At 43.4% G+C, this 22,915-nt stretch overlaps 1 protein-coding gene across 2 annotated transcripts in view; it reads right to left on the reverse strand.

The window, feature by feature from the left end:
• Positions 1 to 17,895, reverse strand: part of Zdhhc9 (zinc finger, DHHC domain containing 9) — a 36,736-nt gene extending 18,841 nt beyond the window's left edge. Inside the window, exons 1-4 of one of the 2 annotated variants that reach the window (XM_006541454.4) lie at positions 17,316 to 17,649; positions 15,861 to 16,150; positions 3,753 to 3,913; positions 414 to 572 (exon numbers count right to left, since the gene is read on the reverse strand). In XM_006541454.4, the coding sequence (XP_006541517.1) occupies positions 414 to 572; positions 3,753 to 3,913; positions 15,861 to 16,027 (487 nt within the window). In that variant the 5' untranslated portion in view covers positions 16,028 to 16,150; positions 17,316 to 17,649. Of the gene's footprint in view, positions 1 to 413; positions 573 to 3,752; positions 3,914 to 15,860; positions 16,151 to 17,315; positions 17,650 to 17,672 lie in introns of those variants that run through there. The other variant, NM_172465.4, reaches the window with a different exon arrangement.
• Positions 17,896 to 22,915: the final 5,020 nt, after the last annotated feature.

Below are 22,915 nucleotides of genomic sequence, written 5' to 3' on the forward strand. Positions count from 1 at the left end.
CTTGAATGAGAGAAAGGAAAAGTACTCAGCACAATGCCTAGTACATAGTGGGAACACAAAGAGGGCCACTTCTGCCATAGGCATTGCTCAGAAGTGCCTTCCAGTGGATGATGCCGTTCTCCTCCTTTGTAAAGTGGGCCACACCCAACTTGGATCCAGTACAGGAAAACTGAGATTTCCCAAACAGGTATTGTTCTCCATTTATCAAAGACTTTTTGGTTGAGACCATATCTCCATGAGTATAGCTGATCTGCTGCTGCGTAGGAGATTCCTTCCTATCTAAATATACCTTGTTTCCTATCTGAATCTCCCTTCTCATTCCCACTGAATTTTCCCAAGAGCCAATGTCCACTGTGAGACCCTTTGTTCAGCTGAGCCTATCCCACAGGCAATGTCCCCTTGGTTTTACTCACCCACACAGTTGTCACAGATGCTACAATGGGAGGCCCTGGGAGGCCGGAAGATCTTGCATGTATAACAGTATTTCAGTTTCACAATCTGGTTGTTTATCTGGAAATTCTTAATACGAGGAGGTGGTCGCTGGCCCTGTGGCACGGCACCATTGGTGGCTTCTGTAATCAGTAAAACAGCTTTAATTCACTGCTATTCTTTGTTTGAGTCCAAAGTCTCCAAACATGCAGGCCATGAGAGGTAAGGGCTCTTCTTTTCCAGGCAAACACTTCTAGACTAGGATTTCAACATCACACCACACCCGGTATCTGCCACACATCTACTGAATGCTATACAACTCTGTGATGTACATGTGTCTTCAAGGGTGTTGGTTTGAAAATTTTAAAAAGAAAAATGGCAAGAATGTGAAATCGAAGTGTCTATTTGACTAATAATCACATTAATAAAATTAAAACATAGTTTGACATGTTGGTCATATGCCTTTAATCCCAGCACTCAGGAGGCAGAAGCAAGTAGATCTCTGTGAGTCCCAGACCAACCCAGTCTATAAAACAAGTTCCAGGCCAGCAAGGGCTACATAGTAAGACCCCATCTCAAATACACACACACACACACACACACACACACACAATCACTATTTCTACCTACTATAATTAACAAATATCAAAAAGAAGATTAATACATTGTACCCAGCAAGGTCAAATTTATCTTACCAGTGAACAACGCATTAGCAAGTACAATAACTTTAAATGTATATGCTCTATAGCCTAGTAATTCTACTAGCAAAAGTCAAAGAGAAGTACAATTAAAAGTGTCCTTCTTAATAGCAGCGCACGTGTGCGATCAGAGCTCCTGGGAGCTATAAGCAGTAGGATTAGGATTTTGAGGAAAGACTCAGGTACAATACACATTAGAGACCAGCCTTGGCTACATGAAACTCTGCCTCAAACAAACAAGTCGAGAGGGAAGGAACACGCTCAAAGTACATTATATACTAATAGGAAAGTGTTCCTGTGAAGCCTAGTGCCATATACAATCAATATATGCCAATTAAATGAATATTTCAAGGGCCTGGACAGACGGCTCCTCAGTTAAGAACAATTGTTTCCCTTGCAGAGGGCAGTTCACAACTGTCTGAAACTCCAGTTCTAGGGATCCAATGTCCTCTGCTGCCTCCGTGGGTACTCCATTTACATGGTGCACTTACATACATGCAGGCAGAACACCCATACACAGAGAATAAAAAAGAACTGCATCTCTAAAAAAAATGTTTCCAAACCAACAAGGAGGAAAGGCTAGCGAAGACAGCTCAGCAGGCTGAGTAAGGCATTTGCTGCCAAGTCTAATGACCTGTTTGGTCCCTACTGGATGGAAGGACCGACTCCTGAATGATGTCTTCTGACCCACACAGACACACATACACACAGTGGTACCGGCAATTACCACTGCAAAACAAATGCATGCACACATCCATACACTGAATAAGAATTATTTTATGATAAATTCCTTTTTAAAGGGGGTAACTTGTTTGTATCAAAATGGCTGTATTTGTATTAAAGACATAAAAGAAAACCACACTAAAACATTTCTATGGTAGGTTATTTTAAATATCTGATAATTCCCTTGACTTCACTCTTAAGGAGTCCTTAATTAGTCGGACAAAGGGTACAAACCCTTAATGCCATTTTGCTTATTGCCAAACTGCTTCCCAGGCAGACTGTATGGATTGGCATGACTCTCCATCCACAGCATATGAGAGGTGCGGGGGCTCCCTGCACCTTTGCCACAAAGTATCATTCGAAAAGCATTGGTTTTGATTTTAAAACCATCTGCCATATGGAACATTTTTCCTTTTCGTGCAGAGTGGGGTAGGTGTTGTGAGAAGAAACAGTGACAGTGTGCAACAAGGCCTGAGAAGACCAGGCTAGCTGTTCATAGATGATGTAAGTGTTGACATGCCACTTTAATATTTCCTTATGTGTGCTGTACAGGAGCATGCACGGAACACAGGGTTCACGGCAGAAACCAGGGGAGACCTGGGAGTAGAACAAGGAGTACTTAAGAGCAAGATAGAGGGGGAATTGTTCTTTTGTTCTGTTTTCTTTTTTCTCTAGCTGTATTACTGTTTCATAGACTACTTTCTCATCCGTGTATGGGTTCATCTTATGACACCAAGCCTCGCCTCTACATTATACTCACTATCGTTACACTGACCTCACCCCATGCAGTTGGAGCCAAGACATGTATGTGCAAACCGATTTCTTCTTGGCTCAACTAAAACTGAGTTTTTCCACAAAGAAATATAAGCGTGAGATGGAGGGGAAACAGTTCAAAGAAACAAACACAAAGGAGTAGCAGCCTCCAGGGCAACATCAAAGAACTAGCAGCCAGTCACAGACTGGCACTCTACTAGCATGGATGCTTAGCATGACAAGTTCTGGGTCACAGAGCTTGTCATACAGCTCAGTAGTAGAGCACGTGCTTAGCATGCCCGGGGGTGGGGTGGGGGGCTGGGCTCAATCCCCAGTACCAGGGGACAAAGAAGTGACAGACCAAGTCCTGGGTCACTTTTTTCTACTCTTATCTTGTTTGGATATGGACTCAAGCTACTGTCAAAACAAAATTGTGAAACACTTAATTAACAATGTAGCCACTGCTGCTGAGCTAGTAGCTCCCCTCCCCCGCTTGCCTCTAGTGCTCGCATCAATGACTTCTTCGCAGTGGGAACTCCCAGGATATCTCCTTTCCAACCTTGGATGTTCTGTTTAAATTCGTGAAGCCCATATGGCTCCTGGTGGTGCTACATGCCAATCTCAGAGCTGCGGACTGTATAGTTCTGAGCCTGAAATCTGTCCCTTTACTCCTCTGAGTGCTTCCTGGTGCCATGATGGCACTCTCTCACTTTGTGCAACCCGCCCCCACCCCCAAAGCAGGAATTCTTGGTCAGGGACCCATGAATGCACTTCAGAAGATCTATGAAATTCTGAAACTATATCCAAAGTTGTAGGTATATGCAAAAAAAAAAAAAGAGCCTTTTTAGGGGGAGATGGTTTACAGCTTCCCTCAGCAAACTGATGTGTGATGGCCTCCTCAAAAATGGAAAAGACATTGTCTTGGCAACAATCCAGCCATACCTCAGTAACAAACTCCAGCACATGGGACAAGAAAGCACATGTGGCTTCACAGGCGTGTGGTACCCGTCTTTCTGAAGTCACAGGTAGTCACAGGATCTCAGAGAAAACAACTGGAATAGCAGACTGAATCCACAACTGCTATCATTACCCCCTAGCCAACGTGGCCACCCTCTATGTTACAGCTTGCCAACAGCCTCCCAGACTCACCTATTTCCATTTCTATGAAAGCTGCTTCATCTGGTAGTGCTCGAGGAATCACTCCAGGGTCACTGAAACTTGTCCTCAACAGCGTGGCCATGGAGAAAAGAAAGAGCATAGCGGCAAACACAGGAATGGCAGGAGACAGCTGAACAGCCAGGTAGCGACACCTGAAGAAAGGAAGCAAGTCAACATTTTGTCAAGTTTGTGCGTGTGTGTGTGTGTGTGTGTGTGTGTGTGTGTGTGTGTGTGTGTCCAGCTACTGCAACTGTATCGATCTGGTCTCTACAACAAGAACAGAAGATCTCCAGGGCAAATACTACATTATTTACTTCCCCCTAAATATTCCAAACACTTAAAATGTGATTCTGATAGTAGGTCATCAATGGGAGGAGAGGCCCTTGGTCTTGTGAAGGTTTTATGCCCCAGTATAGGGGAATGCCTGGGCCAGGTAGTGGAAGTGGGTGGGTTGGGGAGCAGGGGGAGGTAGGAGGGGATAGGGGATTTTCTGAGGGGAAACTAGGAAAGGGGATAACATTTGAAATGTAAATAAAGAAAATATCTAATAAAAAGGAAAAAAAGGGAAAAAATAAATCAATGAAGAAAATGTTAATAAAAATGTGATTCTGAACACATTGTATTTTCAGTACACACTTCATTGATTGAGGTCACCTATGGCATACAAAAACAATCTCTAGGGAACTCCCTTACACGTAAGCTAACTCATACCTCATATAACTCATGCCTCTTATCAGGCCCCTAGGAACAGTGTGTCTGCCTCGGGAAAGGTTCACACTGGCTGGGGACAGAGAAGTACCAGAGCCTGGACTTGTAAGCACTATAGGGAACTTTTGCTCTGAGACCACGCAGAGCTGTTCATCCACTCATCTGGCATTAGGGCTGAGCTTGATGACGAGGAGAAAAAAATAGGGACAATCAGGAAACAGGCTCACAGTGGCACACAGAGGGGATATCAGCACGCTTTAAGAGCAGCGGAAAGCTTCCAGGCTGCTGATTGAGTCTGTAATATCCATTCATTCGGTCTCCTCAAATAGCTCAGCTAGTGGGTGATGAATGACCATCAACGATGGGATAAGAAACCTCCTTAGCACCACTTCCCAACACCATGTCTATTTCTGTCTTTCCTCATGATGCATCTTTTCCTCTCCATATCCCAAATGGACTTATCTTTCAGGTCCTAGAAACATCACTGTCATTGTGGCAACTACAAGTTACCATCTACCAGGCACCATGTTAACTACTTTAAACACCTTATTTCATCCAAGACTCACACCAAAGCTACAAGGTAGGACCTCTTATATTTATTGATAGATGAAGAATTTGGGACTTAAAGAAGTCTTGTCTCCTACAAAAGGCCTATGAGAAGTGGCATTCCATTCTCCCTGTCCTCTTGCCCGTCTGTAGCTTCACTATGAAGGCCCTGCAGCATTTCCCAGCTCTCTATCAGTACGTTGAGTTTACCGCCCTCAACTTGACTTCATAAGAACAAGAAACTGGTCTCCTGGAACCTTAGGTTCAAATTCTGGTTCTACCAACTCCCAGTTGGGTGACAGCTGACCTGTAAAATGGGGATAATAATAGTAGTCCATGAGGTCATTGTGTGGACCAGATGCACCAGTATAAAAAGTACTTAAAAGGATACTTGATACATCATAATACACACTAAGTAAATGTCCTTTATTACCATTAGCATCTGATTTTAGATCTGCTAGCTCTCCATTCAAGTAAGGGAACAAAGAAGCTATCAATAAATACTTGTTGATCCGGACTATCAAACGGAATGAATGAGAGTACGTGTTGAACAGTATCACTGACCTATTTTTATCTATCTCCTCCCGAGGCACATTTCTCCTTGAAAACAGAGATCATCACTGGACGCAGACTATAAGTGGATGAGCAAGGAGTGGAGGGAGAGCAAAGAAAGGAAGCTAGGGAAAAAGCTTACTTCATCAGCACAGCAAATGAGTGAGCTGCAGTCTATTCAGGGCAAATGGTTAACCCCAGGCTGCATGTTTGCTCCAGTTGTAGAACAAGCCCCAGGAGATACTCCCCTGCCTCCCTTCCACAACATAACTGCACAGGGAGGGGGTTGGGAACTCACTGTTATATTAGGCTAATCAGTATTTACAATGAAAGGGAGCATATGTATTGAACCCTGCAAAAATGCTTTCAATGGCCTATTCGTTTTAAAATATAATTCGTGGTCTTAAGTTTTCTTTTTTAACAACGTGTTTTCTTCTAAAAGTCAAAAGGACATGGAGGGAGCGTGTCAGAACAAAAGGATCTGGCAAGTGGGGTCCGGGTAACTAAGGGTCATGCATATTACTAGTTTGTAGACTCCTTTCCATTCCTCCCGTCACAGGAACACATAATCAAAAAGTAAATTCAGAAACAAAAGTCACCACCACTTGCCAGAGAGCCAAAGGACACAGGAGAATTATAAAGTCATGCTTCATGAGCAAGTCAAGTGTAATTACTACAGTAAGAGAAAATGGCTATCTCCCTAGTCATTGATCATCTATAAGATCAATCTTCAAAACAAAGAAGCAATGTCTCCAGGACTAACTGCCTTGAATAGTCTCCAATCCACAGGAAAGAGGGAAATCTCATGGGGCCCCACCCATAAACAAAGAACTGCAGGCAACTAAGGAATGCTAAGAGCAGGAGAAATCGTCCTGGCCCCAGGGAAGAGTCCTCTAATTGCCCAAGGAAGAGCCCTCTAATTGGTTATCTTAACACTAAAAGGACTGAACAAGGTGTGTGGGTATGTTTCTAACAATAAAAACTAAAGAAAAAGGGGCCATATTTCTACAGGGAGTGGGAGGTTCGTGGGAGGGATTGGTAGGAGGAAAGGGAAGGGGAAAATCATGTAATTATATTTTTCAAGGCATTAAAACAGCGAGCTATCTGATTATCCACGGAAGGGAGGGCGTTGCTCTTTTGAGATTATTTCTCTTTGTTTTATTTGTATGAATGTCTTGTCTGCTTTAAAACAGCAGAGCTATCTGCTTATCCACGGAAGGGAGGTTGTTGCTCTTTTGAGATTTTTCTTTTGTTTTATTTGTATGAATGACTTGTATACATGTAGGTATGTGGACCTTGCGCATGATTGGCACCCCCGGAGGTCAGCAGAGAGTGTTGGATCTCCTAGGACTGGAGTTAGAGCTGGTTGTGAGCCACCATATGGGTGCTGGGAACCAAGCCCAGATCCTCCTCAAGAGCAGTAGTAAGAGCTTTTAATCACCAGGCAACCCCATTTCTTTTTATTTAAGGGGCTAACAAAACCATCACCAAAGGAGAACTTCAAAGCACTGCTGGTCCCTGCAAAGAAGAACCAAAACTTGACTAAATCCCATCCCAACACCTGCTGTAGACTAGACAAAAGACAACTTCCATTTGAATTATTCTCCGCCATCAAGGATAAAGGTCTCTGTAATCTCCATACAGACTATCTCCTGCACCTGCTAAAACAATCCACTCTGTATGTCAACAAGCACACAACAGGCTCATTGTGTTACTCTCCTCCAGAGAGAGGCTACAGGCAGCCAGTTGTCCGTAGTGTGTGGGCGTGGTTAGAAAGGCAGATGGGGGACCAACAGGCCTTTCTACTCCAAATAAGAGGAAACATTGGAGCTAGCAACTAAGACTACTGTGAACTACAGCCTATGATGGTCTCTCTCTTCTAAATAAACACATTTAAATAAAAACAGCCTCGTAACCAAGGAATGGGGGTGTATGTCTATAGTCCCAGCTACTCAAGAGCCTGAGTCAAGAGGACTATTTGTGTTCATGAGTTCAAGACCATCCTAAGCAAAACGGAGAAACACGTGTCAATAAAAGGTCTTCCTCAATGTGGGGAGGTTGGGGAGACAATTGGTCAAAGAACACATAACTTCAAAAAGGGAGAGTAGATTCGAGAGATCTACCACCAATAATAGTGACTGTAGTTCATAGCCAAAATGAAAATGATTCAAAATAGATTTTAAATGTTCTCTCCAGAAAAAAGTAAGTATATGAAATGCTTGTTTCATATGTTAAAAAGCTACATTTTAACCATTCTACAAAATATGCATGCATCAAAATATGTTATCCATTATAAATATAGTTTGTATTTGCCACTTTTCAAACATTTTAACCTTTTTTTATAGTTTCATAACTGCAGAAAGCTGGAAGTCTATCTTTGATAGGAATAAGCTCCTTGAAAATTTAGTAGAAATTACCTAATGTCAAGGTAACCCCAAACTTCACCACTTTGTCTTCCAGGAAGACTTGATCTTTCAGCTACAAGCAGAAGCTAAATATTTTTTAAACTCCCTTCTACTTTCCAGCTATATCATTTCTTAGAATCCTGATTTCATATGCTCATGGAAACAGAAGTCTCCTTTGTCTTCCAAGTGCCAGGAGGCTTTCCTCCTTCTAGGGCTTAGATGTCCCCATTCTTGCTTTATAAATAAACCAGATGCCCACTAAGCATTCATTTCTGATACCTGAAGGAGCATTATCATTTTAAAATATCCTTTCCTGACTCCTTGACTGACCCTCAGACTTCCATAGCTGGGCTAGAATACTGGATTCCCATATGTTCCCATGAGCCACACACTGGTACTGACTAGCAGTATCCAGCAGTGCCAGGCTAGGGTAATGCGTCATGTCCCATGCCCCACCCCCAGCATGCTAGTTTGTTGGAGGAATGATAGTAATGGCACAGACTTCAATTCACTTGAAAAAAAAATTCTCAAAATAGATTCATGAGTGAAGCTGGTAAGAGACCAGATTCCATGTTAGGGCTCTGCCTCGCAGCCTGCAAGCCTGGGTTGTTCTACATAACACTCTGTCTCTAAGTCCCTAATAGCTTTCTTCCTACATTTTTAATGTTTTGTTTGTTCTTTTATCAGCACAATCAATAGGCCAACAAGTATTTATTGGCCTAACAACTGAAGAACAAGAAAAATAGGAGCTAATTTTCTGGGGGAAAACATAGCTACCATATGAAACAGCAAAAGCAGAAGATGAGAGCCATAATCAAGTGTTAGAATGGTGACTCTGACTCTGGTCTGTAAGTGGTCAGGAAGGAACTCTCTTGGGGAGCTGGTGGCTGATGAAACGGTTCCAATAGCAGCTGTTAAGGGTGGCTTTAAGGAAGAACTGTGCTTTTAACAGCGAGACGGGCCTAAGGATCCCAGACTAATGATACCCTTTGACCTAACACGATGGAAATAACACTTCATTTCCATCCCTCCCAGATATGGGTGGGGAGTTGTCTTCTTATTCACTAGTTCCCAGGCATGCATTGAATGCCTCTGTTTCCACCAAATTCACTCTGCAATCCCAACCCCAATTCAATAGTATCTGCAGTTCCGAAGAAGCCCTCGAGAAATGATTATGTCAAGCCAAGTCTCCATCTTCATGAATAAGATTAATGATTCATACGAACAAGAGTCTCCTTGCCTTTCTATGGTATGAGAAGGTTGCAAGAAGACAGCTACCTCTAAGCCATGATATAGGTCCTTACCAGACCCTGACTTTGCCAGTACTTTGACGTAAGGCTCTCTGGCCTCTAGAATTGGAAAACATAAAATTCTGTTGAGAAAGTAGAGTCTATAGTAGTCTGTGATGACAAGCCAAGCAGACTAACAGGGCTTTATCTCTAGACCAAAATAATCATGTAGAACCACCACCCAGAACACAGTTTCAAGGTTATTATAGCTACACTCAGAGTCTGCTGAAAGGGAGGAAGTCTCCTTTAACACTAAAAACTTAACTGAAAATTATCCTCCCAGACATTCTGCTACATAATGGTCAAAGTAAAATACACAACCTTTGTGCTTCAATAGAAATGGAGAAAAGTGAACCAAACAAGCATTTTCTATTCTGTGGTGGTAAAAATTCTTTTTTCCAGAGAAGATACATAGTATGTACCCAGGCATATCTCCTCAGTAATTGCCAAATGTTAGCTGTAATGACAATTTTTAAACTTCAATCATAGTATACCCTTGCTTAAGAACTTGGAACAATTCAGCCGGGCGTGGTGGCGCACGCCTTTGATCCCAGCACTTGGGAGGCAGAGGCAGGTGGATTTCTGAGTTCGAGGCCAGCCTGGTCTACAAAGTGAGTTCCAGGACAGCCAGGGCTATACAGAGAAACCCTGTCTCAAAAAACAAACAAAAAACAAAAAACAAAAAAACAAAAACAAAAACAAAACAAAGAACTTGGAACAATTCCCTGCTGCCAACGATGTGTGTGTGTGTGTGTGTGTGTGTGTGTGTGTGTGTGTGTGTGCGTGCATGGCTCCAAAGTCCACAGACCAGTATGCCAAGGTCTTCCATTAACTAGCCTTATCTAATCATCACCAGAAGGCTCCTCTCTTCTCATTGCTCCAATTCAGAGACATCCCACTAATTACACTAAATTACCTAGCTTCCTGATTTGGCAAGAGACACAAGGTGCGTCCTTTGTTCACTCTTAAACAATACTAGCTCTGGCCTCTCTGAGGAGGAAGACTTCTGAAGTCTCTTCTCTCCCTCAGTAAGCTTCTCAACGAATGTCAGCTTTGTCCTCTGCGCTCACCTTTTCCAAAACAGAGAGCTGAATACTTATTAAATTCCATTCTCAACTGGCATGGAGGCGCATGCCTATAATCGTAGCACTCGGGAGACGGGGATAAGAAAGATGGCAGATTAAAGGCCCGTGTGAGTTACTTAGAAAGTTGCAGGCCAGGCTTGCCTAAGTGGACCCTTTCTAAAGCAACCAAATGGTACAGACAACTGACTCACTCTCCTTCTTGCCTACAGTCCCATATAATTGTGAAGCTGAAGTAGAAGGACCACGTGGGTTCAAAGGCACTTGAACAACATAAAGAAATCCCCATCTCAAGAAAAGAAAGAATGTAGCCCTGTGTGTGTGTGTGTGTGTGTGTGTGTGTGTGTGTGTGTGTGTAGGGGGGTGCAGCTCAATAGGAAGGACACTTGTGAGGCTTTGGGTTGGAGAGAAAGGACAGTATTCATCTAGATGAAACTTTAACGAACATTTTAAATGCAGAGTGACAGTAAGTAAGCCATCACTATAAAAACTGAGAGCAAGATAAAAAAAACACAGAGAGGAACTCCGAATGAACCATAGAAAATTATTAAAGGAAATAAAAGTGTTTGGGAGCCACGTCTTCAAAGAACATACTTTATCAAGAATAAAGTTGACAGCTTAGGGATGTGGCTCGGTTACTATTGTACTTGTCTAGCATGCAGGATGCCTGAGGTTCCAACCTCGGCACTACATAAAAGCAGACATGGTGACACACGCCTGCAATCTCAGCACTGAAGAGAGAGAGAAAAGAGGATCAAGAGTTCCAAGTCATTGTCGGCTACATGGTACATCTGAGGCTAGCCAAGGCTACATGAGACCTAGTCTCAAGAAGAACTGTAGCCGACTGATAATCAAAAGGCCCTGGTAGTATTCTAAAACAGCCATTTGGATGGCCACATACACAACAGTTCTCGCCCACATAAAGTCAAAGTGTGGCTTTCGTCTCTGCAGTTCTGTATTTCCTTAAACCTGTTTAACTGTTGTCAGATCGGCTTTCCACTGAGTCATGAGCACCCCGAGTGTCTAGGGAAGGAGCAGATCTTGCTCAATCGTTCTCTCAGCACTTCTCATCCTGGGTTCCAGGCATAGGAGTGGCAACAGAGGCAATGATGCTTCAAGAACTCTTACATTTGAAGCATCTTACATTTGAAATCTTCACTCAGAGAGAGAGAAGGCACGGTGCTCCTGCAAGAATACCACACCAGAATGCTGTCAGTTCTCCACAAAATCATCTTTGGTTTCCTACTAATAGCATGAGCTTGCCATTACACACAGCCTGAATATAATCATTTGAATGTCTTCCTAATTCCATAGCTAAGAGATGAGCATTCAACAGATCTTCCAGAGCCCTTTATAGCGCGCTACCGGGCTAGGATTCTGTGAGTCAGAGACTGGAATTTTAAATGCATCCTGGCAACATTTATTGACTACCTACTCCAGTGCGGATCACCACAGGGGGCTACAGACACAGGAGATAACACCTGAGCCTGAAAGTGCTTGAAGCTCTATGGAACAAAAGAGGAGTGTAAACCCAGTAGAAGCAGAGAACACCCAAACTGGGTGTGGTAACACAGATCAGGGTTGCCAATCCTCAGTGGGGCGGAAGGAAGCAAGGAACAGGAGCTCCAGGTTATCCTTAGCTACACAGAAAAGTCAAAGCCACCCCGAGCTACGTGAGACCCTAGCTCAAAAAAAAAAAAAATCAAAATAAGAATTCAGAAGTGTAAGGCATGTCACGTGATTATTAGGTACAATGAGAAGAGATACAGTTAAAGGAATTTGAAAAAGGAGGAAATATTGGGTGCGCTAGAACTAAGATAATTACTATGCAATATTATAAATCCTTTTTATAGTTTATTCAATTCAGTGACTTCTCTTCTAATATGCACATCAAAGAGCACCCATGGGGACCAATCTGACAAAAATTGGTCTGACAGCGCCTTGATACAATTTCCTCCATATACAGCACGCAGAGAGCACAAACACCAAGCATAGCAGCACACACTTCTGTGGAGGGGTCAAGGGTCATACAGCCCTGCTTGCCACATAAAATGTTTGGGGACTTTGATCCACTAGAAATCTGGTCGCAGAGTTAAAAGAGAACCCTAACAAGTTCACTCCAGAAGACAATGTGTTTGGTCCTTTCCTAAAGTCTACACTTCCTCGGGACACTGAGTTAAACCAAATATCACAAAAGCTTTTGAGTAGCTGGACAGTTCACAGATTGTCACAGTTATTGTGCTATAATGTTCCAACATAAGGATTCGAGCAGAAAGGCATATATCTCATTCGTTGGGTTGAAAGCTGAAACTGGCACCCACACACACACACTTTCTAATTACCCCAGCCCCAGAATTAATCAGAAAATACTTTGCCTTTAAGTGTTTCGCAATTTTCACTCCACTTTTAACTTTATATAGATTTACTACAAAGACAAGCACCTATTGGTAATCTGCACTCCCCTTTGGTGCCTTCAGGGCCCTTTCAGACAGACAGTTAGGTAGAATCTCAGACAGAGCTACCAGAGGATTAACAACTTCGCACAGACTGTCCACTCTGCGACAGCAATCTTGAGGGACAACCACCTAACTTCTAACGATTTGGTGCTAACTGCTCCCAAGCAAAAGGTCTTTTAGGTCATTTTATGGATCCAGCATCCAACCTGTCCACTGAAAATTGCAGATCACTTTGAAGACTCGAGATTTGGAAAGGCAAAAATCTCAAAACGCAAGGCTGGCACTTGCACTTGCACAATTTTCATGAAGGGGGCACCCACAGGACTGACCAGGCTGCTCAAGCCATCTGGCTGACCCGTGGTTATGCCAAACACAGCCCTAAATCTGCTCGCAATTTTTTTCCTAAGCACCTGCTGCCAACAGGACCGGGTTGATAAAAAGCACATCCAGATGTGTAGCGAGATTTGAACTATCTTCCTGGGAGGCAAAAATGTCAGCCAGATGATATGGAACCTAGGCTTACCGATAATTTGAGAATGAAAACAGACAGCAATCTGTGTATCCAAATATGCTCACTAGGGCTTCTTGGTCATTTGGCTAAGATCAAGTGTAGTGTCAAATGCTACTATCATCACTTGCCTGAAAATAGGGACTAAATCATTGATCTGGTTTCCTTAGGTCTCATTGCATCTTAATACTAACATTAGAGTCTTAACTGTGTCCTCCAAATCCTACCCTCTGCTATTTGACTCAGAATAAATTATTGACTAGTCAACAAGAAAAAAAAAACTCTATTCTTCACAGTTATGTTGCTGTGCCTTGTACAGCCTACCATTGGATAGGCACAAGGCAACCACCACTTTGATTATCTATTTGCCTGCATATGTGATACAGATAGACCAGGTATACACGTATACACACACACACACACCAGACTCCGCCTTACTTATTAAAAGCATTCATCACATGAAAGCATTCATTGCTAGAGTCCTCTCCTCTTTGGTCAGATTTACACTTCCCCATTCCACTCCTAAGCTAACACATTTACTTCCTTCTTCCCTCCCTTCCCCCAGCCTTTACTTTTGAAATATTTACTCTTTCAGACAGACAGCTGGAACTCGGGGCAGTTTTACAAACAACTTCACTCTTCATGGCAAAAAAAAAAAAAAACCCAAAACAAAAACCAACAACAACCCAAGGAGTAATTTCGAAACGGGAATCATCTCAGAAGAAAACTTATCACGCCCCTGTTGAACAGTAATTTAGCTAATTAGACGCTTCATCCCATGGGCAGTTTTCTTCAGAGGCCTTCAGGGGCCTAAGTGGAACAGATCCAAGTCACAGTCTCTTTAAGCCTTCCAGGTACAGGAAAAAAAAAAAAAGGCCAAAAAAGCCACAGCTCTATACCCCATGTTTCTCTGACCAAAGCAGAGATTTTCTGGACCCAGAACTACCAACTCAGCCATAGCCTGGAAACAAGTCTCATCTCTGTCATGAGAAATTCCAATCATAAGCATCTAATGGCAGAGATAGATGGAACCAAAGGAACAAAAAAGACAGAAACTGACATCAGAATTCAATGTGTGCTCTCATCAAGAAGAAAAGCAGAAACGAAGCAGGAGAAACATGGAAAGTGGGAGCTGAAGGAAAGCAAACTGTTTTGTGTTATGCATAACCCTGCCTGGCTGGCTGCACATGCTCACTTGTACCACACGGAAGCACATGGTGCATGCACACACACACACACACACACACACACACTGAGCTATAAAACTCAGAATGAAAAGAGGTAAGAAGCCTTCAGCAACCTGCCTAACTTCACAGAAAACGTCCACAAAGTCAGAGGCAATAACAACAAAAGGACCTTTAGCTAAGAGTTCATTTGATCTTATTTTACCAGCGCTGTTATAGAGCATTATAACACTGTTCCCACTGCTGTTCCTCAAGCCAGCCGCAACCATAGAAAGGCTGGCAAAGTAGCCTCCAAATCACACTGAGATGCACAGCGAAAGCCTGGAGCCCTTAGAGAAAGGCAAAAGTGAGTCCCAGGGGGCTGCAGCTCCATTTGGTTGAGGAGCACCCCCTGGCATCTGCCAACCACACCCCAGGATGAGAAATCTGTTTCCAGGTCACCCATGGCAGGCTCACATCAGGTGTGGCCTCAGTAGACACACATACACCTCTTGTTTCCTCAAGGTCCTCCTTAATACAGTAATCCCAAAACAATTAGCACTGCTCCCATCCCTGGAGCCTGGAATCATTCTCTGCGTATGCAGTAATCATGCCACAGTACACAGTACACTAGACTCCAACTGGCCACCTCCCTGGAGCAGTGACCTACACAGGCTTCAAACAGTATCTCTAGTACTAGGTACAACATTGCATAAAAAAGTAACCCCAAAGCTAGCATCAGGCTTACACAGAACATTTATAATTTTTTTTATACTCAGTGGTTTTTTGTTTTGTTTTGTTTTTTTTTTTTTGAGACAGAGTTTCTCTATGTAGCCTTGGGATGCTGAGTGATTTTGGAAAGAAAGAACAACCCACATTTCAAAAGCACCTATATGGCGTTCCCACAGCTCCCTTGTGGTACAGCTGATGCTGGGACCAATCTTCAGGTTCTCAACTCAGTTTGGTTTTCAAATGAACAGCTAGGTAAGAACTAGGGCTTACAGAAATGGTACCCTGAATAGCAGATGAAGTGGATATTGGTGAGGGGTGTTATAACAACAAGGGTTACTCCCAGAGTTGGGAAGGGTTGAAAAGAAGTCATTTATCATTAAGTTACTGTCAGTGAAAGGACGTGAATTTTTATGACAAACTTTGTCAGGAATATCCCCACATCAGGACTATGAAATTGATATTAAAATTCTTGGCCTTTTTAGGAAGTGCATATTCTACTATAACCACAAAGTAGTGAATTCAATTAAACACAACCTATAGATATCGTTCAACAGAAGAGTAAAATCATGCAAGAACCACCACAAATGCCCAGGAGGTACTGTCATTCCTTGGACCCAAATTAACCATAAGGAGACAATTGTGTTCAATGAAAACTCACTCGAAGGCAAAGAAGAGTGTACATGTCCCCAGGATGAGGAAGAGGGTCAGGTAGAAGATGCCCTTTTGCCGGGCCATCATGACGCGGCCATCACAGCAGAAGGTGTTCCTGCCTGGGAGTTTCTCCCATTTCCGTGTCACCTTCTTTCTTACCACCATCACAGACATGATTACAGTTCCTGGTCCAAGATGGGCTTTGGGACTACTCGAGAGAAGATGCAGAGGCTGAGGTCAGCTTTAAAATCAGGTCGTCTACTAGTGTTGCCACTGGGTCAAACATTATCAAGAGCCCTAAGAAAAAGAAAGGGGTAAGGTGTTGAGACAAGAGTGACAAAATACAACTGAACCCTCATTTCCCAAAGACAGAAAGATGAGCACTGCTTGAAAGAGCAGGAAAGTTTGAAAATTTTATTTCTGATCTCTGTTTGGTCTCTAAGGAGGAAAACAAACAAACAAACAAACAAACCAGTTCTCCAGAGGGGGAGGGGACTGATATTTCTTAATCAATCCTGTTTCTAAACCCATGCTGGTGATTTTGATGAGCTATGATGATATGAGTCTTGGAAATAAGTAGGAATTCTGGAAGTAGCCACCCTTTGTACTTTCTACTGTACCACCATGTTCTTTAGTCACCTAAAGAAAGATATCTATAAAAATAATGTTTGTTGTTGTTGTTGTTGTCCTTTGTCCCTAAGTAGCCCTTCCCATACCTCCTCTACCTCTCCTTCTTTCTTCAATATTCAAATATTACTCACAGGAAGGAACAAGTAACCCTCTGGCTGGGGTAAGCTGTTCAGGGCATTCTGGAAGCATACACACATTGTATTTCCACAAAACAGATTTCCCCTAATCAAACCTTCTGTAACTTCTGGAGTCCGAAATGAAATCTTCTGGCTGGTCTAGTTTAACATTTGTGAGCCCACATCATATTGTAGATAAAAAGGCTTCCTTAAACAGGAGAGATCCTGGGATGGTTGGCAACTGATGCTGGGGTTGGGGGTGGCTGAGGGCGGTGGCAGCAGCTAAGAAAAGTCCCTTGGGGGCTTTCTAGGACATTTCACCAGTATCATAGCTCCATTCAGCATCCTGGATTTCCGGGCCTCGCCTTTCCCAGCCACTGTCATCCTCCTCTTCTCTCAGGTGCTGGGCTGTGTCCTCTACTTACTGGCACCACATGCCCCATGCTGGCAAGAATGAGGCGGAAGCCTGCAGCCCGATGAGCAAGAAACAACCAGCCAGAGAGCATTCCCGAGCTAGAGAGGGCAAAGGTCCAAAAGGGGACTAAGAGCCTAGCAACAAGATGGAAAGGTGTAAGGCTTGGGAAAGGGGAGGGGGCCCCAGAGGTGCAAAGATCACTTCCTTTGTGTAAAACTAACCTGGAAAACAATCTCCCCCCTCCCCCCGCCTCCATAAACTGACCCAGCAGAAGAACACAGACTAGGAAGGGGGACCCAACCTGGGAGAAGGAAAATTAAAATCCGTCAGAAAGCAGCGACCTGGTTCAGCAGCTTAGCGCCAGAAGCCAGGGCTGTGCAGCGGGCTCGTCCTCAGGAGGCCCGCCCTGCCTCCGCCACGCAGCCGACCACCGCCCCAGGCTGGCTGGGACGCGCGCCACATCCACACGCACACGCGTCCACACGCTCGTACACACTCACACACGCCCCGCCACGTGTAGTCACCCCCGGCCAGGGGCTCCGTGGCTGGCGAGCTGAGCAGGGCGGTGCCAACGTCCCTGGGTCCCGGCGGAGCTGAAGGGGGATGCAGCCCTCCAGAGAGCCGAGCCCCGGAGACCCCCACCCCCACCCCTTGTTACCTGAACAAGGGACACTGAACTCGGCCGGCAACTGGGGGCAGAAAGTGCACACTGTCCCGGGGGATCTCGTCAGCAGCCAGAGGTGGTAGCGACTTCTCCCTGACAGGGAGGGTGCCTCCTCCTGACAAGGGGCCCCAATAGTCGGGGCCCTAAACCAGCTGTGGCAACCGCCCACCGCTGGCGGAATGGAACGCTCCTCACGTCACCAGGTCGCTCCAGTAGTTGCTCGTCCTCCATTGGCTAAACGATCACAATGTCTCCATCCCGCCCCCAACGCGTACTACCATTGGCTACTTCGAACGTCACTCCAGAATCCCTCCGCCCACTCCCCCCACCCATCTCCTTGCTACAAGCCCACCTGCCAAGCTCCAGCCAGCTTCTCTCTGGGGTCTGAGCACCAGGACGCGAAGTGTTCTCGTCTATTAATATAGTTACGCAAAAGCGGAGGCGTAAGGTGGTGTGGACCGGACAAGGGAGGAGCCAAGAGCAGCCTCCCCACAAACACACTGAAGCAACACTAGCTCACAAATCCGGACTCTAACCCTGAATTCCGTCTTACCCTGGGCCTCTCCACTGCCGTTTGCCTTTAAATTGACCAAGGTCTGTTCGTGGGCATCTTAACGTTACATTCTCTGCCGCCTAAGTCCCATTCAGAAGCCTCGGACTCCCACGCAATCTCGAGGGCTTTCAGAACAGAAAAAGAATATGAAAAGAGATAACCATATCTGAGAATGTCATTTTGTGATATTGAAAACAAGTCATTGACATTAAGGAAGTTGGAGGAACTCCACTGAGACAACATAAATATTTCCAGGTAGATAATGATGCAAAGATTGCCAAAAGGTAGTTAATTTCTATTTTCTATTAGAATTTGAGATCTTGTTGGGTGTGGTGAAGCTAAGGCAAGAAGATTTGAAGCCACCCTGGTCTGACATTTGAGTTCCATGCCAGCCAGGGCTACATAGAAAGATCCTGGTTCAAATGCACAAAACAAAAGAACTGGAGATATTATGATAACAAAGGGAGGGGCATCCAAGGCAGAATTTTCATACATCAACCAGATTGATTCTTTCCTTCTGGTGCCTCCTGGCAGTTAGTTACTGTTACTGAGCCTCTGCTATCAACGGCTAGTAACACCATTTAGAAAATTGAGACTGGAGTGGGGAAAACAGTTGAGAATCACACTATTATATTATATTATATTATATTATATTATATTATATTATAGGGTGGATGTTACAAGGCACCAGATCTGTTTCCACCAGTATGACTGGTTCTTACCTTCCAAATAATATGAGGGATGTTTAAAAGTGACCTCTCCTTACCTACCACACTATGTTATCAACCCAGGTTTCCTAGAGCTTGACCAAAGTTTTCCTAGGGTTTCCAATAATAGTTGGAATTAGTTCAGAAGTGACTGCCAATGCTCTCCCAAAGGCAGCTTTGTGGTAGTTTTAATGAGAGACCACATACATGGTCAAGAATTATTATTCTTGGGCTGGTGAGATGGCTCAGTGGGTAAGAGCACCCGATTGTTCTTCCGAAGGTCCAAAGTTCAAATCCCAGCAACCACATGGTGGCTCACAACCATCCGTAATGAGATCTGACGCCCTCTTCTGGAGTGTCTGAAGACAGCTACAGTGTACTTACATATAATAAATAAATAAATCTTTAAAAAAAAAAAAGAATTATTATTCTTTTATAGTATTTTGCTCCCATATAATATTAAAACAAAATTCTTTATAATGATTATTCTTAAAACATTTATGATATCTTTCCACCAAAAAATTTAAAGGAATTAAAAACCGTGACCCAATTGTCTTACAAGAGAAATGTGTTATAACTAATTTGTAGTTGAAAGTGTGTCTTCATAAAGCTCCCATTGTTCCTGAGTGCTCATGCTGACTATAATCATCGGGTTATTTCTTATGAAGCCTATGACCAGCATTATTGCCTCCAATTCCTGGAGGCTACCAGTATTAGTACACACTTGGCATGGAAAGGACAGGAATTTCTCATGGCCCTATCAGCTCTCTGAATTCCAAAGCCTGTGCACATGAGATGCCCTTAGGAATCGCATGCTCAGCCTGGCTGCCATTCTTGTGAGTGTAGAGCAATCAAAATGAAGTGACCAAAGCAAAACATGCTTTGATCACCGCTCAGATGCAGGTGAAGCCTAGGAAGTTCTGGAATGAGCATAACAGGGCAATGCATTCCTGAGCTCTGCCCTTCCCTGGCCTGGGTCACATTCCCTCTGGGATTAAGTAGTTTTGTAAATCAGGCTTGTTTTATTACAATTTGTTGCTAGTCTTGCTCACTACTGAAAGAAAATTCAAGAAATTCTATATGGATAAGCATTTCATAGCACATCTTCCTACACAATTAAATCATTTTACAAAAATCCTTTAATTCTTAATAAAAAACTATAGACTGCGAGTTGGTTTTCCTTTCCTCTTTTCTTTTTCTTCCCTTTGCTATTTTCCACAAACTTCCCTACTTTATGCATCCAAATCCTTGTTAGGTCTTTTGAAGGGAAGGTGCACTAGAAACACCACTAGCATCCAAGGAGCACTAGAAACACCACTAGAATCTAGGGGCAGCCTTCCATTTTATAAGACAGCTCATGGCTTAGTGATGTATGTTCTGGCATGCTATTTTTTAAAGGATTTGTCTTCATGTTTATGGCATGTGTGTGCGTTTGTGCATGCATGTATAAGTGTAAGGTAATATTGAATGGGTTAAGATCCCAAATGCCACTACTGGATCGGACACTGCCTGTCAATGTCATTCCAGAATCACAGCCAAGAACAGACATGTCAAATTAGACCCTAGGTCACATTTGACCTCATGGTGGCTCCATTTTTCTCTCTACCCTTAACACTCACACCCAACCCAATGCACACGTGCCTCTTCTCACCCCACTTGCCTGACTTACATTCCCCTCCCTACTCTCTGGCTATAAATAAATAAGAGTAAACAAAGCATGAATGTCCTGCCCACACAAGATGAACTACAGCTCCTAAGCAAGATCTGAGTCTGTGGGACCTGGAATGATAAGAAGGATGAGGTTCTGTAGAGAAAATACATAAGTCTTATTTATGACCAGGCAGAACCAGGTTCAAATTTGGGCTACTTAATATCTGAGGTAACTGTTGGCAAGCAATTTATGTATTCTGTGCTTATTTTCTCATATGTAAAACAGAGCTACTACAGATAGCCCTCCATATCACACAACAATAGACTTTTAAAGTTTCAGAAAAAAAATAATACCTCTACTGAACATGTGGACACTTTTTCTTGTCCTAGTCTCAGACAGTTCAGAATAACATCATTTATATGCATCTACAGTGCAGTCAGTATCATAAGTAACCTGGATTTTAAATACATGGGAGTACTGCAAAGGCTATATGCAAGCACTACTCCATTCTCCACGAGATATTTGAGCATCCCTGCACTTTCAGATTCATGGGCATCCTAAGGACCAAATCACCTTTGGATAATGAGGAACAACTGTGTCTACTTCATAGAATTATAAAGGGTATTAGAGGTTATGTGTTCTAAATATTCAACGTATAGGAGAAACACAATCCATCTCCAAGTGTCACGGTCATGTATATGCAACCTGCCATCTCCTCACCCTCTTCTTTTAGTCATTTTGCTGAATAGAAGCAAAATGACTAAATTGAGATTGAAGAATGAGACCTGTACGTGGAACATGGTCTTCTAGCTGGGCTGCCTTGTCTGGCCTCAATTGGAGAGGAAGCACCTAGCCTCGAAAAGACTTGAAATGCCAGGCTCAGAGGATGCCCAGGGGACCCCTCCCCTCATCTGCTCAAAGGAGAAAAGGAGGGGGGATGAGGGAAGGGTTGTAGGAGCGGGTGACTGGGAGGGGGTTAATGAGCGAGATGTAAAGTGAATAAGTAAAAAATAATTAATTAATTAATTAATTAAAAATTTAAAAAGGTTCAGACAAAGCATTATGGAACAACAACAAATAAAAAAATCTCTAAAAATACTATTGAAAATAAAAGAATGAGATTCACTCTTTACTTGTTAGTCTCCATGACATCCATGTGCTACCATGTTCTCTTACTCTCTACATTCACCACTGAATTTAATTCTTATCTGACAGGCTGCTTGGTTTCCAAGTCCCTCACTTCACTCTAACTGGGTTAAGTTTGCCCAATAACCTTAGTCTAGTCAAACATTGTTCTTTAGCACCATCTTCTCCATGACTCCTGAGCACTGCTGTCATAGTCTCTATTTTAGCAGGTGAAAGAGAAATGGAAACTGCTTTCATTAAGCATCCTGCAGATTCACAGCACTATACTTAGCTTGTTGGCTCTTCTCTGAGTGTAAGCAGCACCATTAAAGATGTCCACACATGAAAGCCAAACATACAAAACAGCCAATAAAAACTGCCTAGGGTGTGCAAGAAAGTGTTCATCATAATGCAATTGAACGCCCATTTCAGAAACTGAACCTCACCCTGTGTTTCTCCTTTGCTTCTGTTGGTATTTTTTCTTTTTGTCACAGGCTCTTTCTGTGTGATCCAGGCTATACTTGAACTTTGGATTCTCTTGCTGCCTTAGCCCCTCAAATACCAGGATTATAGGACTACCCTACCATGCCCATCCTTCAAACCCGTGTTTCACCTCTGTCCCTGGTTGCTCATGCTGGTTCCCAATTTGTTTCCATCTCTGGACGGTGGCTTCCTGACTTTCCCTGGGACAGTTTTAGGTACCATCCTGGAACTTTCAACTCCCCCTAGTAGCATTAAACAGGAATCACAACAGCAAAATAGAGGTCGTTTGTTTCGGAGCTTCTCTGAGCCAGGAATTGTTCTAGGCCTTTGATACAGATAAGGTTCCCAGATTAGGCTCTAAACTTGTCCAAGTGAGAGCAATTGATACTGACTTGGCACATCCCTGGTCTCTGACTCTGTCCAGCCCTCTCATTCCTGGAGCTGACCTCAAAACATTATGTAGCCCACAAATATAAACTGGTTTACTAGTCATTCACTGGGTATGTATTGATCACCAACAGTTTGCCCGGCTTGTATTGAGCTCTATGGAAAATGCCAAAGAAGTGTATGGCATGATCCCAGCCTCCAGGAAACTTAAAATATTCTAAGGGAGAAAAGACTAGCATCTGAGCAGTCATTAAAGATAAATACTAAAGAGTGCAGAGTCAAGTTCTCAACTACCCATTGCTGAGCCTCCAATTAATGAAAGCTGGATTCA

The sequence above is a fragment of the Mus musculus genome, chromosome X (assembly GCF_000001635.26).
Source record: "Mus musculus strain C57BL/6J chromosome X, GRCm38.p6 C57BL/6J".
Taxonomy (NCBI): Eukaryota; Metazoa; Chordata; class Mammalia; order Rodentia; family Muridae; genus Mus; species Mus musculus.